General features: G+C 40.3%; 3 protein-coding genes and 6 non-coding genes across 9 annotated transcripts; 2 read left to right on the forward strand and 7 right to left on the reverse strand.

Annotated features, from left to right (window-relative positions):
• Positions 1–442: 442 nt before the first annotated feature.
• Positions 443–3,131, forward strand: nkap (NFKB activating protein). Its single transcript, XM_026357020.1, has 8 exons — positions 443–1,072; positions 1,191–1,271; positions 1,380–1,444; positions 1,526–1,621; positions 1,710–1,752; positions 1,840–2,034; positions 2,409–2,558; positions 2,643–3,131. Exons 1-8 carry the CDS (start codon positions 606–608, stop codon positions 2,815–2,817), a joined length of 1,272 nt encoding a protein of 423 aa, XP_026212805.1. The 5' UTR covers positions 443–605; the 3' UTR covers positions 2,818–3,131.
• A 754-nt stretch (positions 3,132–3,885) lies between these two features.
• On the reverse strand, positions 3,886–3,958 carry trnav-uac. Its single transcript has one exon. It is a non-coding gene; the product is annotated as a tRNA-Val (tRNA).
• Positions 3,959–4,410: 452 nt separating this feature from the next.
• Positions 4,411–4,483, reverse strand: trnav-uac. The gene has a single exon. It is a non-coding gene; the product is annotated as a tRNA-Val (tRNA).
• A 452-nt stretch (positions 4,484–4,935) lies between these two features.
• Positions 4,936–5,008, reverse strand: trnav-uac. The gene has a single exon. It is a non-coding gene; the product is annotated as a tRNA-Val (tRNA).
• A 475-nt stretch (positions 5,009–5,483) lies between these two features.
• Positions 5,484–5,556, reverse strand: trnav-uac. Its single transcript has one exon. It is a non-coding gene; the product is annotated as a tRNA-Val (tRNA).
• An 851-nt stretch (positions 5,557–6,407) lies between these two features.
• Positions 6,408–6,480, reverse strand: trnav-uac. The gene has a single exon. It is a non-coding gene; the product is annotated as a tRNA-Val (tRNA).
• A 454-nt stretch (positions 6,481–6,934) lies between these two features.
• On the reverse strand, positions 6,935–7,007 carry trnav-uac. Its single transcript has one exon. It is a non-coding gene; the product is annotated as a tRNA-Val (tRNA).
• A 524-nt stretch (positions 7,008–7,531) lies between these two features.
• Positions 7,532–9,028, reverse strand: ndufa1 (NADH:ubiquinone oxidoreductase subunit A1). Its single transcript, XM_026357894.1, has 3 exons — positions 8,807–9,028; positions 8,592–8,678; positions 7,532–7,696 (listed from the first exon to the last, which is right to left on the reverse strand). Exons 1-3 carry the CDS (start codon positions 8,906–8,908, stop codon positions 7,676–7,678), a joined length of 210 nt encoding a protein of 69 aa, XP_026213679.1. The 5' UTR covers positions 8,909–9,028; the 3' UTR covers positions 7,532–7,675.
• Positions 9,029–9,847: 819 nt separating this feature from the next.
• Positions 9,848–13,720, forward strand: upf3b (UPF3B regulator of nonsense mediated mRNA decay). The gene is made up of 10 exons (XM_026358630.1): positions 9,848–10,089; positions 10,394–10,500; positions 10,586–10,692; positions 10,791–10,889; positions 11,128–11,238; positions 11,344–11,387; positions 11,469–11,657; positions 12,051–12,208; positions 12,290–12,608; positions 12,694–13,720. Exons 1-10 carry the CDS (start codon positions 9,979–9,981, stop codon positions 12,838–12,840), a joined length of 1,392 nt encoding a protein of 463 aa, XP_026214415.1. The 5' UTR covers positions 9,848–9,978; the 3' UTR covers positions 12,841–13,720.
• The last annotated feature ends 890 nt before the right edge of the window (positions 13,721–14,610 follow it).

Below are 14,610 nucleotides of genomic sequence, written 5' to 3' on the forward strand. Positions count from 1 at the left end.
AATACGATTCTACACCTTAAATACTGTATGACTGCTTTACGTTGTTATACATTCAGTAGGTATAAACATAAATTCCTACAAGTCACAGCACAAAACACACTCACTATCCTTATCGGATTACTGGACGTTTCTGTATATTTTAGCTCTGTTATGAAGATGATTACACATTCAGAAGAAAACTGTTGTTCGTATTGTAAAGGCCTAATCCCAGCGTCTATGAGTATTGACAAGTACAAGTCAACAAGTCATTGAAAGTTTATTGCCCTAGTTTATAATACATTTAAAGGCATATAACAAATAGAAAGTGTGGAGCATTAAAATATTTTATTTATTTGCCACCTGCCATCTTTTTCTGTATTTATTTTTAACAATATGATTTTTTTCTATCAACGGAACTATGTTTATTACCACGTTAGGACGGGTCTGTATTTGGGGACGGACGTATCATCACTTCCTGTTATTGGACGCTTTGGTTGCGTAGAACAGAAAAGACGCGAAACAACCGCGGAACAACTTGTTTATTTATTTGATGACCTCCCTCAAAATCAATTTTTATCTTTAATGCGCAACATAAGTCCGTAGTGAGTCTACAGCTGTCGGTAGTTATGCCTCTGTCGGATCGATCGAGCTCAGACGGCGGCGGAGAGACTCGGAGTCCTCGGGCCCGGAGACCTCGTTCTCGCTCCCGCAGCCGCCACCGCAGCGACAGCCGCGAGCGGAGCCTGTCTCCGGATAGTTTTGGTCCCAAACTCCCGAAGCCGCGTAACAGGGAGCGGGAACGGGAGGAACGAGAGCGTCGATTCCGGGAGGCGAGAAACATCAGACGGATCCGCATCGGAAGCCCCCGCCGCGGTCGGTCCTGCTCTAGGTCTCGGTCCCGATCGCGATCCCGGTCCCGATCCCGGTCTAGGGAACGTCTGAACAACAACAGCACCAACGGCGGACACAGTCACAACCACTGGTCCGAGCAGCGGGACGGTCCAGGGAAACACGGCAGCTCCAAAGATGAATATTACTACGAGCAGCAGAGGGACGACGCTCAGAGGCAGAGACAAGAGGCTTTTATCGCCAGGTAAGAAAAGTATATAAATACTTATATACACACACTTGTTAATTCGTTATTTCTTTTAATCTATAATATCATCAGATATTTGTTAAGACTACTGCATATGTCTGTATTTCTGTTACAGGCGTCTGCAAGAGAGAGAAAGGATCGGTGAGTTAGGGTGCCCTGAAGTTTGGGGATATTCACCAAGAGTGAAAGAACCGGAGTAAGTCCAGTTTCTCTCCTTTATAGTGGGAGATGTTGATTTTTCTGCAGTACTGTTCGTACAGAAGGTCACTGTGCACAAGGTTTAAGTGTTTCCTGTTTTTTCCAGCTCTGATGAATTCACACCAGTTGAAGAAGAGGAGAAAAACAGCAGCTCAGAAATTAGCTCAGAAGGTAAAGAGCCGCAGCGTTTCAACGTGAATCAATAACTGTCATACTGCGTATCGCTATATTTGACAGGTGTGTCATTTACAGAGGAAAAGAAGAAGAAAAAGAAGAAGAAGAAGAAATCCAAGAAGAGAAAGAACAAAAAGCACTCAGAGGACAGTGAGCTGGAGTCAGACTCAGATGGTAAAAGACAAAACAATATAAAAACAGCTCAACATGTTTTTTTTTTCTTCAGATTTATAAGCTGAACTATGTTGTTTTTATATTTCAGAAGAAGAAATAAAGAAGAAGAAAAAGAAGAAGAAGAGCAAAAAGTATGTTGAGATATGCAGCTAGACACCAGCATCATTCACACAGAAAAGGACATGAGGATTCATTAGACTGTAAATGTTCCCACACAGGTCCAAGAAGTCCAAGAAGAAGAAGGCGAAGAAGAGCCGCAAGGAGTCCAGCAGCTCCAGCAGCGAGGAGTCCGAGGAGGAGGAAGAGGAGGATCCCAGCGGGGTGACCTGGGTGGAGAAAAGCTGCATGGACGAGCACGTGGTCGGTCCTGAAGCTCCACTCACACACATGTCACAGGACGACAGGCCTTTAGAGTGAGTTTGTTTGTTCATTCACTTTTCTTATTTCTACTGCAGATTTCATCATCGTGATTCTAATCTTCACTCTCCTTCACTGAACACATAGATGCAGATAATTGTGTTTTGAACAGTTTGAAGAACTTGTGATGGGAACACTGACACATTTCATCCTACAGACCAAACTATTAATCAAGTTAATAATAATCAGATTTCTTAATAATGCGGTTAATTTATAGAAGTTGGCTTCTTAATTTGACAGCAGCTGTAGGAACAGATCTTGACTTTGCTACGGAAAGGATACACACAGGATGAGACACACAGATTCTACTCATAATGACGTTTTTACGTGTATAAATGTTTGTTTAATATGTTTTCTGTTCTTCTTCTAGTTTTGGTCATGCCCTGTTGCCAGGTGAAGGTGCTGCCATGGCAGAGTATGTGAAAGCAGGCAAACGTATCCCAAGAAGAGGAGAGATTGGTCTCACCAGTGACGAGATTGCAGACTTTGAGAAATCTGGCTACGTGATGAGCGGCAGCAGGTACGTGATGTTTCTTTACATTTGTCTCCGACAGTCTTGTGGTTCTTCTTGTGATACTGATAAATGTCTAATGTAACTGTGCAGACATCGTCGTATGGAGGCTGTGCGTCTGAGAAAGGAAAACCAGATCTACAGCGCAGATGAGAAGAGAGCTCTGGCCTCTTTCAACCAGGAGGAGAGGAGGAAGAGAGAGAGCAAGATCCTGTCGAGCTTCAGAGAAATGGTGTACAGGAAAACCAAGGGGAAGGAGGAGAAGTGAACGTCACATTCTGCAGTTTCTCTCAGCTTATCCCATGTTGGACACCTTTGCTTTTTGCCTTGTGACATGTGGTGTTAATGTTTTATTTTAGGAGGAGGTTTGTCACATTCAGTTTTAATGTAATGTACAATATGGACGGAGGAACATTTTTTATTATAAAGAAGTGTGCTCTGGTTGTTCTGAGACGTTTTTGTATATAGTTTCCATCTTTCTTTTCAGTCGTGCATCTCACATTTCCTATTGTACATTTTTGGAATAATCCCGAGCAGAACAGTAAATAAAATTTCTTTAAGGCAACTTTTAGTTTTCATTTCTTTTAACTGTACCTGACTTATCAAGTCTCTGTAAAAAACCTTTAAAAAAGTAACATCTTCTCCTTTAAAGTTTCTATTTGTGACATATAGTCATTGTTCATCTATTGAGGCTTTGATCAGGTGAAATAATTTAGCTCTGCTTTACTATTTTGTCACTTCAGATTTTCTCTTTCAGTCCTTTAAATGATCTCAAATTATATTTTTGTGCAGTTCACCTGCTCTGCTACTTTGAATGTCTCAGATATTTAAAGGTCAGCAAATGGTTGCTTTAAAAAGCTTCACTTTTTGCACACTTTACTGTCGTAAACAAGTAACAACGCTGGTTTCGCACATTCGTCTACACAAAGAACATGACATGGGAAAAAAAATGTATTAATCAAAAACTAAAATATTTCATCTTTCAAATCTTGAATTCATTCAACAGTTTTTGACATGGCTGCAATTTCCACAGTGAGTTTTCCAACGGGCTTCAATTAACTTGTAAAGTAAGTTAGTTAAAGTGCAAAGTTCTGTAAAGATTGACATCTCAATAAGTCGCTGAAGATGCTCAGTCATGCAGGTAAAGTTATCTGTAAGCTGAGTAAACTGGACAAGAAGTTGTCAGCTACCCCATCCTACAATAGCAGGGTTGTAAAGATTGATAATCACAGGCAGAAGGTATCTCAAGTAGAGCACCTAATGTTGTTGTGTACCCTGTTTAACTAGCACAGCGAGTTAACTGCTGTTCAAGATGAATTGATATGACATAAAGAGCTGGTTCCGCTGGGGTTTGAACCCAGGACTTTCTGCGTGTAAAGCAGACGTGATGACCACTACACTACAGAACCTGTCACAAAATGCATGTCTTCTCATCTGTGCACCTGCAACGTGATGCAAACCAAAACGAACGTTTTGATTCAATGTTAGAAGGGCACCTTAAATTTAACCGGCCCGTCTATTGTGACGTTTACAATAGTTATTTAGTGGAAGCGAGAATGCATTGGCCAACTGAATGCGAGTTAAGCCATTCCACGTGGATTCTGTGAATCACAGGCGGTAAAATTAACGTCTTAACGGTGGATAAGAGAAAGTTCGAGGTTGGAAGGGGATTAATAAACAAAGGTGGTGATAACAGAGAGGCGAAGCTTGATAAAGGGACAGTGAGACTGAAGGTGTCTCACATGGAGCACCCAAAGTTGATCGGTGTCAGGCTGATTGTGTACCCTGCTCAGCCAGCACACTGAGTTAACCGCTGTTCAAGATGAATGATGAGACATAAGTGAAATTAGACACAAAGAGCTGGTTCTGCTGGGGATTGAACCCAGGACCTTCTGCGTGTAAACCAGACGTGATGACTACTACACTACAGAACCTCTGTTGATGAGAGCTCCTCTTCTCATCTCTGGAGCTGCAACTTGATGCATCTGGCCCATAGTGAGGGGGGAGATGTATAGAGAGGGGTGACAGGACTCCCAGATTTCCTGATGTCCATCACCAGCTTCTTTGTTTTTCTCATGTTGAGTGAGTTGAGATACAGGCGACACAGAGGCGAAAGTTGCGAAAGGGACGGGTGAAACTGAAAATAAAAGAAATAAATATAAAAATGTCCAAAAAGTGGACAGCAAAAGTTTAGTTTTAAAATTTTGGAAAGGACAGACTCCTTTCTGGTCATATTATCCACTAGGAGCACTGAACCAATGTGTTCGATATGTTGAGAAAGTGTCTGTGTTGTTTATTTTGTCACTTCAGATTTCTCTTTTAGTCCTTTGGAGAATCTTAGAACCAGGAAAGAAGAGGCTGTTCAAGAAGGTTAGACACAAAGCACTGGTTCTGCTGGGGATTGAACCCAGGACCTTCTGCGTGTAAAGCAGACGTGATGACCACTACACTACAGAACCCCTGTTTAACAGTGCTCGTCTTCTCACTTCTGGAGCTGCAGCTTGATGGGTCTGGCCAATGGAGAAGGGTGAGACAGGACTCCCAGATTTCCTGACGTCCATCACCTGCTCCTTTGTTTTTCTCATGTTGAGTGAGTTGTTGAGTTGAAGATTATTGAGCCACACCAGTCCACAAAATTGTCCACCAGACAGTGAAGATACAGACGACAGAGAGGCGAAAGTTGAGAAAGGGACAGTGAGACTGAAAATAGCAGAGATAAATATAGAAATATCCAAAAAGTGAACAGCAAAAAAAAGTTTTTAATGGACATACTCTGTTCTGGTCATATTATCCACTGGGAGCAGTAAAGCTGTGTGTTTGATATGTTTGTAAGTGTACGTTTTGATTATTCTGTCACTTCAGATTTCTCTGTCAGTCCTTTGGAGGATCTTAAAACCAGAAAGAAGCTGTTCAGTGACATTAGACACAAAGAGCTGGTTCTGCTGGGGATTGAACCCAGGACCTTCTGCGTGTAAAGCAGACGTGATGACCACTACACTACAGAACCTCTGCTGATGAGTGCTCCTATTCTCATCTCTGCAGCTGCAGCTTGACGGGTCTGGCCAATAGTGAGGGGGGAGATGTATAGAGAGGGGTGAGACAGGACTCCCAGATTTCCTGACGTCCATCACCTGCTCCTTTGTTTTTCTCATGTTGAGTTGAAGATTGTTGAGCCACACCAGTCCACAAAACTGTTCACCACTCTCTGGTACTCTGTGATGTCTCCACACTGAATTCAGAAGATGGCAGGACTCTGAGTCGCATCTGCAACTCACTACTACTACTCCCACCATCCTTCAACCCACACCAGCCCTCCACACGGCACTGTCCCACCTGGAGCAGCAGAGAAACTACGTGCGGATGCTCTTTGTGGATTAAAGCTCTGCATTTAACACCATTCTTCCCCACAATCTAGTACACAAGCTGTTGGTCCTGGGACTTCCATACTCGCTTGTCCAACGCTTGTTTTCTGATCGCAGGGTGAGAGTGGGACCACACAACTCAAAGGTCCTTAGTCTTAGCACTGGCTCCCCACTGGGCTTTACTTACATGTAAAGTAAGTTAGTTAAAGTGCAAAGTTCTGTCAAATTTGACATCTCCATAAGTCGCTAAAGATTCTCAGTCATGCAGGTGAAGTTATCTGGAAGCTGAGTAAACTGGACAAGAAATTATCAGCTACCTACCTGTAGGGTTGTAAAGATTGATGATCACAGGCAGAAGGTATCTCACGTAGCACTCTGTGGAGAACCTAATGTTGATCAGTGTCTGGCTGATTGTGTACGCTGCTCAGCCAGCACACTGAGTTAACCACTGTTCAAGATGAATGATGAGACATAAGTGAAATTAGACACAAAGAGCTGGTTCTGCTGGGGATTGAACCCAGGACCTTCTGCGTGTAAACCAGACGTGATGACCACTACACTACAGAACCCCTGTTTAACAGTGCTCGTCTTCTCATCTCTGGAGCTGCAGCTTGATGCATCTGGCCCATAGTGAGGGGGGAGATGTATAGAGAGGGGTGACAGGACTCCCAGATTTCCTGATGTCCATAACCAGCTTCTTTGTTTTTCTCATGTTGAGTGAGTTGAGATACAGGCGACACAGAGGCGAAAGTTGCGAAAGGGACGGGTGAAACTGAAAATAAAAGAAATAAATATAAAAATGTCCAAAAAGTGGACAGCAAAAGCAAAATTTTAGTTTTTAATTTGGAAAGGGCAGACTCCTCTCTGGTCATATTATCCACTAGGAGCACTGAACCAATGTGTTTGATAGGTTGTAGGTTGGTAATTTTTGATAATTCTGTGCCACTCAGAATTTCTCTGTCAGTCCTTTGGAGGATCTTAAAACCAGAAAGAAGCTGTTCAGTGACATTAGACACAAAGAGCTGGTTCTGCTAGGGATTGAACCCAGGACCTTCTGCGTGTAAAGCAGACGTGATGACCACTACACTACAGAACCTCTGTTGATGAGAGCTCCTCTTCTCATCTCTGGAGCTGCAACTTGATGCTCAATGTTACATAACTAAACTTGTCAAAAGGTTTTTGAATTGTGCTGAATTCATTTGATTTGACAGTCTAGTAAATATTTAGACATAATAACCTTCTGGACCGTTGTTCCAAAAATATTCTGTGCGGACCACCATTCATTTTTGTTGAATACTCCTGCCCTAGAAGATCAAGCTGAATGTATCTCTTTAAAAACACTTTTTGCAGCATATAGGATTAACCACTTGGAACTAGTACTTTTACTTTAGTAGAAAGTATTTCTACACTGTGATTGTACTTCTTACATCACTGTTGATGAATTGCTTTAGCTTTACTTGATGAGCATGTAGAGTTTCTTTACTGTTCATTTTACCAAGATTTGAAGCAGTGACAATTAGGATCCATCTGGAGATAATGTCTAATCTCAGCAACATGTGAACAATGCACAACATGTGAGAACATCTCATTACTGAAACATATGAAAGAAGACGCCTTAGAGGATTTCCAGTATAGAAGTTTAATTCCAAAGAGTGACAACTGCCTTTAAGTCTGAAAAAACAAACAAGCAGCTGAAACTTAAATATAACCTTTAATGTACAGCAAAGATATTTTTTTTCATCTGGCTCTTCACATTCCTCGACATCAGTGGATGTTCTCAAGTCCCTGTTGAGAAAAAGAAAAGATTTCCATTACGTCAGTGTTTTAAATATTTCACATTGTTTTATGCTTTAGATGCAGCTATTTGCTTTTAGTTCAAATGGTTTTTGTTTGGCGATTAGCTTGAAAAGACTTTGAAGTCAGTGTCATCACAGTGGCCGTGACATCTGCTTCGGTTTATTTATTATTTAAGGTGTTTTCCCTTATGTATGTTTTGATTTCCTCTAATGAACGAGTGTGTTTGTTCTTAGTATTTTAGGGCCACTCAGTGTGAAAGAATTAAAGCATTATACACTTTAACTCCATCCACGTTCAATATAATTAGAAGTCTGTTGAATTTAACTCATCTGTGTTAGTGCATGGCTGCTGAGTAGTAATTAAGGTTGCTTAAGCTTGTTTTGATTACTAAAATGTGTCATGGCCACACATGACAGCCACCTTTCATACTAAAGCGTCCTAATTAATTTAACAATCAGTGTTAGTGTTTATTTTCTGTGATTGGCACTGTTTATATATCATATTGTATAAACTGTAAATGAAAAGTTCTGATCTGGTTGTTCAGTAATGTACTAGTCTACTTGAATCATCACAGATTATACTTTTGTGATTTTGTGTGTGCGCTGTTTAACATAACACAGTGCGTGGTGGACTGGCACATCTGTTAAAACATGACTTTACATGGAGAACACATTCATTCCCATTAGCACGAAGCCATTTAAATCATTTTCCTATAATGCTTTTGAAACCAAGTGACCCAAGTGCAATATTAACTTTAACTCCAACATGCAGCAACTATTAGAGTTTATAAAATAAATAGAAATCTAATTTAACTAGAATTAAGGTGCATGGTTTAGTTTGATATAGTTAGATATAGTTTGATTATTGACACATGGACACTCACCTTGGAGTCAAAGTGTTGTGCCCCCGACACTCGTCTGTCTCTCTCCAACAGATACCAGTGCCACGGAACCCGAACGATTCTCTTTTCCTAAAATGAGAACTAAGACTTACTCCAGGCCGCTTAAAGTGAAATACATTAACGTCACTTACAGATTTTATTCACGGATTATTTCCTCGTCGTTAGCATAGCCGGAGCCACATTAGCATCATCCTCACCTTCCCCCCGTTCGTGAACTTGTGGATCTGTGCTGTGGCGATGCCGGGAATCATCAAACACCCGGTCATGACGGCGAAACAGGGAAAAATTTCATACCACATGATTGCAAAGTTTAACTGTCAGGAAACTACGAGCAACTCCGAGGACCAGCGGGTAGCTCTGAAGCTAACCTGGACAGTTTATTATGCTAACAAAATGTCGACAGTGGAACGACCTCTTTTCCGATACCACCGAATAAGAAAAACACTTCCTGTTTGAGTTTCCAAAACAAAAGCGTCAGTTCGACACTAACCTATTTTATTTTTTATTTTTTGCAGTTTTCATTGTGTATTTATTATTATATGAGTATTTCTCTCAAATGATATTTTGTTGATTCGGTCTATTAAACAAAGAACAAAGAAACACTTCATATTTGACTTTATATGGCGTTTAAAGGACTTTTTTTTATGACATATGACCTTTAAAAAATAAAAACAAGTTTAACTTAATTTTTGTTATATTATAATGAAAAAGTCAACTTAATGTCAGTATATTATATATAAGTGCCATATTTTCTTTTATACATATTGCATAAAGCTAAAGAGCAGCAGTACTGAAAGCACCAGCCTGTTTATTTGTAAATAATTTCTTTCAGATCCTGATTACAAGAAGTTCCTTGAATATTATAATGGAGATAAAGGAAAACTGACATCCACCGTCCCAGTGGAGGAAGGAGCACTCTGGGCTGTGACTGTGAAGTTGGAATAATGGCTCCAGCAGGAGTGAAAGTGTAAATCAGGATCTGTACATCATTAATGTGTAAGCCTAAATGTGGTAGGCTAGCAAAAGTGCTTTTAATGTGAAGGGCGGTCGTTAACAGGAACCGTTATTTTGCCGACTTTAATGTAATTATTTTTAGCAAAAACAAAAGAATAAGCATTTTAGTCAATATTCTATAATAAATATTTTTGAAAACGTACAAAACAAAATGCAAATTTTCTATTTTTTAGTTCAGTTTGGTTTGTTGTCGTTCACAGCGCCCCCTGTGGTCGTAACGGCGAACTGCACGCCAGAGAGGAAGTTACGGTTAGTTCGGTTGCTAACAGCTAGCCGGGGTTAACTTGCTAAAAAAGTAAACAAGTCTGCAGAGTGACATGAAATTCAACCGCGGGACAAAGTAGCGGGTTAAAACATGAAGGAAGACAAGGAAAACACACGACCGAAGGAGAAAAGGGTTGAAATAAAGTGTGAAGATGGAGAAAAGACGGAGAGGTCTAAGGAAAAGAAAGAGGCCATGACAAAGGTAAAACTTGCTAGCTAACGTTAGCTTAGGTTGCTATTAGCCGTCAGTTATGAATAACATAACTAATAATAGTAAATGAATAAACGGGTTTTAATTAATGCTAATAATAATATCATGCATAATCTAGTCTTGTGTAACCCAGTTCGTAAAGCAGGTTGCAATCCGATAAACTGTCACTTGACTTGAATTCGTTTCTTCAACTTTCAGTGATCGTTGGTTAATTGTTACCTCGTTTAAGCTTAATCAGATTTCTGTTTACTCAGCCGTGTTAGCATCTTAATCTGTCAATAATCTCTTTCTCCAGATTGTGATCAGACGATTACCACCAAGTCTAACCAAAGAGGAGCTGGAGGAGCAGTTACAACCTCTTCCAGAGGTGGACTACCTGGAGTTTTTCTCCAATGACACCAGGTGACTTGATTTAACTAAACACGTTTTATCATTAAAAATTGTCACTCCAATAGTTTAACCTGGAATTAATGTTTTGTATTTTTAGCCTTTACCCTCATCTTTTCGCAAGGGCTTACATCAATTTCAAAAATCAAGACGATATAGTCCTCTTCAGAGATCGTTTTGATGGATATGTATTCATTGACAACAGAGGTATGTAAATTAAGTCAATGTTAATGAACAAACATCAGGATTGTATCAGAACGGAGTCTCGGCTTCATGTTTCTGCACATTTTTCTTGTCCACAACAGGACAGGAGTATCCTGCCATTGTGGAGTTTGCACCCTTTCAAAAGATTGCCAAGAAAAAAAGCAAAAAGAAGGATGCAAAATGTGGAACAATTACTGAAGGTGAAGATAATGTTTGACATTTAAAGGGAATGTGCATCTTTTGTTCAATTTTAATAAAATAGTCAAATTAATGTCAGTATACTGTCGTTTTACCATGTCTATCAATAAAGCATCAATAGTTGCTCCACATACTGTTTTTTCTATAATAAAAATCAGCAAAGCTGGTCATGGTCTTTGACATAAAGCTAAAGAGCAGCAGTACTGAAAGCACCAGCCTGTTGTAAATAATTTCTTTCAGATCCTGATTACAAGAAGTTTCTTGAATATTATAATGGAGATGAAGGAAAATTGACATCCACACCTGAGACCCTGTTGGAGGAGATTGAAGCAAAAACAAAAGAACTTGTAGGTATGTACAAACTCTCCTGTTACATCTGAAATATATTTGATATATTTTAAAATGAGACACATTTCTGAAAGGATAATTTAAACATTTTATTTTTCTTCCGTCAAGCTAAAAAAACAACTCCTCTGCTGGACTTCCTAAAAAACAAACAGGTAAATAAAGTTTGTGGTACAACAGGTTGATAAACAGTCACATCAGTGAGTGGACTCATTTCCTGCTTTAATCCTGTTTAGAGAATCAGGGAGGAAAAGAAAGAAGAGAGAAGGAGGAGGGAGCTTGAACGCAAGCGGCTGCGTGATGAGGAGCGTCGTAAGTGGAGAGAGGAGGAGAGAAGAAAACGCAAAGAGGCAGAGAAGATGAAGCGGCTTGAGAAGCCTCTGGAGAAGGATAAAGACCATGTTAAAGAAGAACCAAAAATTAAGGTGGGTGCTATGGTACACTGTGTGAAATGAATAGACACTAAGATTACAAAAAAGTCAAATGCCTTTCAAAGGCCACCTATGCAGGGAAATGCTAAATTGCATACAATTACATGCAATTCAATGCTAGCCAGCAAAGGCTTCAAACATGACTGAATGATGACTGATGATGATGATGAATGATGGCAGAAAAATGTGACTTCTTTTTGCCACTCTCTTAATTCTTTCTTAATATGAAATAATAATAATATGATAAAACAGTTTTTGTCCAACAATAAAAACGATCCAGAGAAACCCTATTGTATGATAATAATGAACAGTGTAGCCGGAAGCATTTTAAATTGATAAATTTTCAGTTTCTCATTATGATTTTGGTCTTGATTTCTACCTGTGCAGCTCCTGAAGAAACCAGACAGAGGTGATGATGGTGATTCTGAGAAGCCCAAAGAAAAGGCCAAGAAACCAGAGAGACCAAATAAAGACGACAGATCTAGTGGGAGTGCTGATCATAAGAGGCGTCAGAACATTGAAAATAAGGAGGATCGAGGAAGGAAGTTAGTTGCTTCAGTAATTTATTTGAAAACAACTCTCAATTTGAGCAAACTACTTAAACAGGATTTGTGCTTTAATCACAGAGTGGATGAAGATGGGCGGAAGGAGTTCAGGGAGCGGGATGCAGACCGAGACAGAGAGCGGGAAAAGGAGCGCCGGCAGAAAGAGAAGGAGCGCATCAGACGACAGGACGAAGACCGGCGGAGAAAGAAAGAGCGGCAGGATGGAGAGAACTCAAACAGGAAGCGAGAGGAGGAGGTCAGAAAAGAGAAAGAGCGTGCCTTAGACAAGAAAAAACACAATGAAAACAGTGGAGAAACCGCTCACGCTGAGAGACCTGAGAAGCCTGCCAAAGACAACAAGAAGGAGGACAGTGGTAAAAGAGAGCGGCTACGGAATAAGGTAACGACTCTATCCCTTCAGTTGTCACATAATCTCTGTCTTTACTTTTTTGTTTTCCTAATAGTGTTGCTTGTTTTTGCTTCAGGACCGGCCAGCTATTCAGCTGTACCAGCCGGGGGCAAGAAGCCGCAATCGAGTTACGAGTGGAGGAGGAGGAGGAGCTGAATCCAACACTGCCGACAGGAGACCGGATACTGAGCTCAAGAAAGTGTCTGACAAAGGAGACGATTGAGCAGATTTGTAATTGTGCCGTTTTAAGTTTGGTAACGTGAGGTGAGACAGGCCTATGAGGCTCAGAGCAGGGATGTGGCACCACAGGGAGACATGCACTGCATTTGAAGCAGGGCTGCATCCAGCTCTCCCAGTCTCAAAGGCAGAGGTGTGATAGTGGAGCCTCTAAGTGCCTCAATGTGACCCTCTTTAGTTTTACTTGTTAGAAAAGGTAACTGTACCGTTCAGAGACAGTTTGGTTGTAGGGCACATTATGTGAAGCGAAAGGTTACTTGGACCACATGAACTCAAAGTGACCTTATGTCATGGTTGATTTCCTGACAGGAAGTGCTAAATACTTTGCAAACATTGGCTTCAGGTATAAAATAACTTCACAGCAGTTTAATATTCTAATGGCTCAATGCGTTAATGTTTCCAAGCTTATAAAGATTGTTTCCACTCTGTTTTGAATGAGTTTTATATTGTAGCATTGACATTTTCAGTTTGAAGCACATGCAGCAATTGCATCTCACTCTGCCTGGGGAGCTGATGTTGTGCGAAACCTTTCTTGGTCTGTGAAATGGATGTAGCCTTACAGGCTGATACTGATACTGAAGGACATATCCTGTTCTTACTTTGTTTGGGATCATGGGCTTTGCTGTTGCATTTATACACTGACTGAGGAGAAACAGCCATTTCTAACTAGACTGCCACTTGGCAGCCATGCCTGCATGCAGACTTCAGAGTGCTCAACCTGTGGCCTTCCCCATTTTCTAATCTGAAACTCTGCTTAAACATGATGCACTAAACTGATCACAGCATGAAGACATATCATTGTTGGTGTTGCTAACTTACAGTAGCCACTTTTGACTGGAAATAAAAGAGGTCTTTGTTAAAATGTGCATGTCTTTTCTTTTTTTGTGGAGAGTTCTTCAGCTTTGAAATACAAGATGTAGTCAGATTTATTGTCAGGTTTGAAATATATAAGCTACCATATTTTTGCACTGTAGGTCACATTTTTATGTTGTAATTCCTAACATAGAAATCTTTCCCTTATGTTTATAGTGCACACCTGCTGCATACATACAGTACTACGCAAAAGTCTAAGGCACCATTATATATTTCTGTAGTTTGGCAGTGCTATTATAACTGTATAACTATTTATATTGTAGTCACTTGACTACAGAATACAGTTAGTGTACATAGGAAATATGTTCACAATGATAGAAAACACAAAAATATCAGAATAAACATGTTTGATTTAACATTATGTTGGCTAAAGTGACAAATAATACGTGTAACCTCTGTAGAGGAATCTGGAAAGGTCAAGGACAAAAACAGAAGTGGAAGATCTGATGAGACGTTTCCCAGAGTTTCTTCTTTGAGAGATCAGAAGTTCAGCAAGGACCTGGTTCAGCATCTGGCAGCTTCATGTGGATGCCAAGTCGGTCTTTCCGCAGCCTGAAGAAGCTTGACCAGAAATGTTTTTGTGGAAAGGCGAAAGCCAAGAAACCACTTTTTGTGTTAAATGTTCTAATGTAAAAAAAAAAAAAGAGAGACAGAGAGAATTAAATACTGGTCATTATTCGGAAACAAACAAAGCAAAGGTGCCTAAGACTTTTGCACAGTACTGTATTTTTCTTGGTAAATACAATATTAAAAATGGTGACGATGGATGGAATGAGTGTGAAGATGTGATGACAATTAAAACAATAAAAACAGGAAAGTGTAGGAGGGGAAAGGCGTGGTTGATTCATATTTAGAAGAGTGAGTGAGTACTCACGTACCTCAA

The sequence above is a fragment of the Anabas testudineus genome, chromosome 10 (genome assembly GCF_900324465.2).
Source record: "Anabas testudineus chromosome 10, fAnaTes1.2, whole genome shotgun sequence".
In the NCBI taxonomy this organism is placed as follows: Eukaryota; Metazoa; Chordata; class Actinopteri; order Anabantiformes; family Anabantidae; genus Anabas; species Anabas testudineus.

Coding starts and splice junctions, on each gene's coding strand:
- nkap (XM_026357020.1), top strand. CDS start 606: ATGCCTCTGTCGGATCGATCGAGCTCAGACGGCGGCGGAGAGACTCGG. Junction 1,622..1,709: donor GCTGGAGTCAGACTCAGATG/GTAAAAGACAAA, acceptor TTTATATTTCAG/AAGAAGAAATAAAGAAGAAG. Junction 2,559..2,642: donor TACGTGATGAGCGGCAGCAG/GTACGTGATGTT, acceptor GTAACTGTGCAG/ACATCGTCGTATGGAGGCTG.
- ndufa1 (XM_026357894.1), bottom strand. CDS start 8,908: ATGTGGTATGAAATTTTTCCCTGTTTCGCCGTCATGACCGGGTGTTTG. Junction 8,679..8,806: donor AGTTCACGAACGGGGGGAAG/GTGAGGATGATG, acceptor TTCTCATTTTAG/GAAAAGAGAATCGTTCGGGT. Junction 7,697..8,591: donor CACAACACTTTGACTCCAAG/GTGAGTGTCCAT, acceptor TTTTCTCAACAG/GGACTTGAGAACATCCACTG.
- upf3b (XM_026358630.1), top strand. CDS start 9,979: ATGAAGGAAGACAAGGAAAACACACGACCGAAGGAGAAAAGGGTTGAA. Junction 10,693..10,790: donor TGTATTCATTGACAACAGAG/GTATGTAAATTA, acceptor TGTCCACAACAG/GACAGGAGTATCCTGCCATT. Junction 11,388..11,468: donor ACTTCCTAAAAAACAAACAG/GTAAATAAAGTT, acceptor AATCCTGTTTAG/AGAATCAGGGAGGAAAAGAA.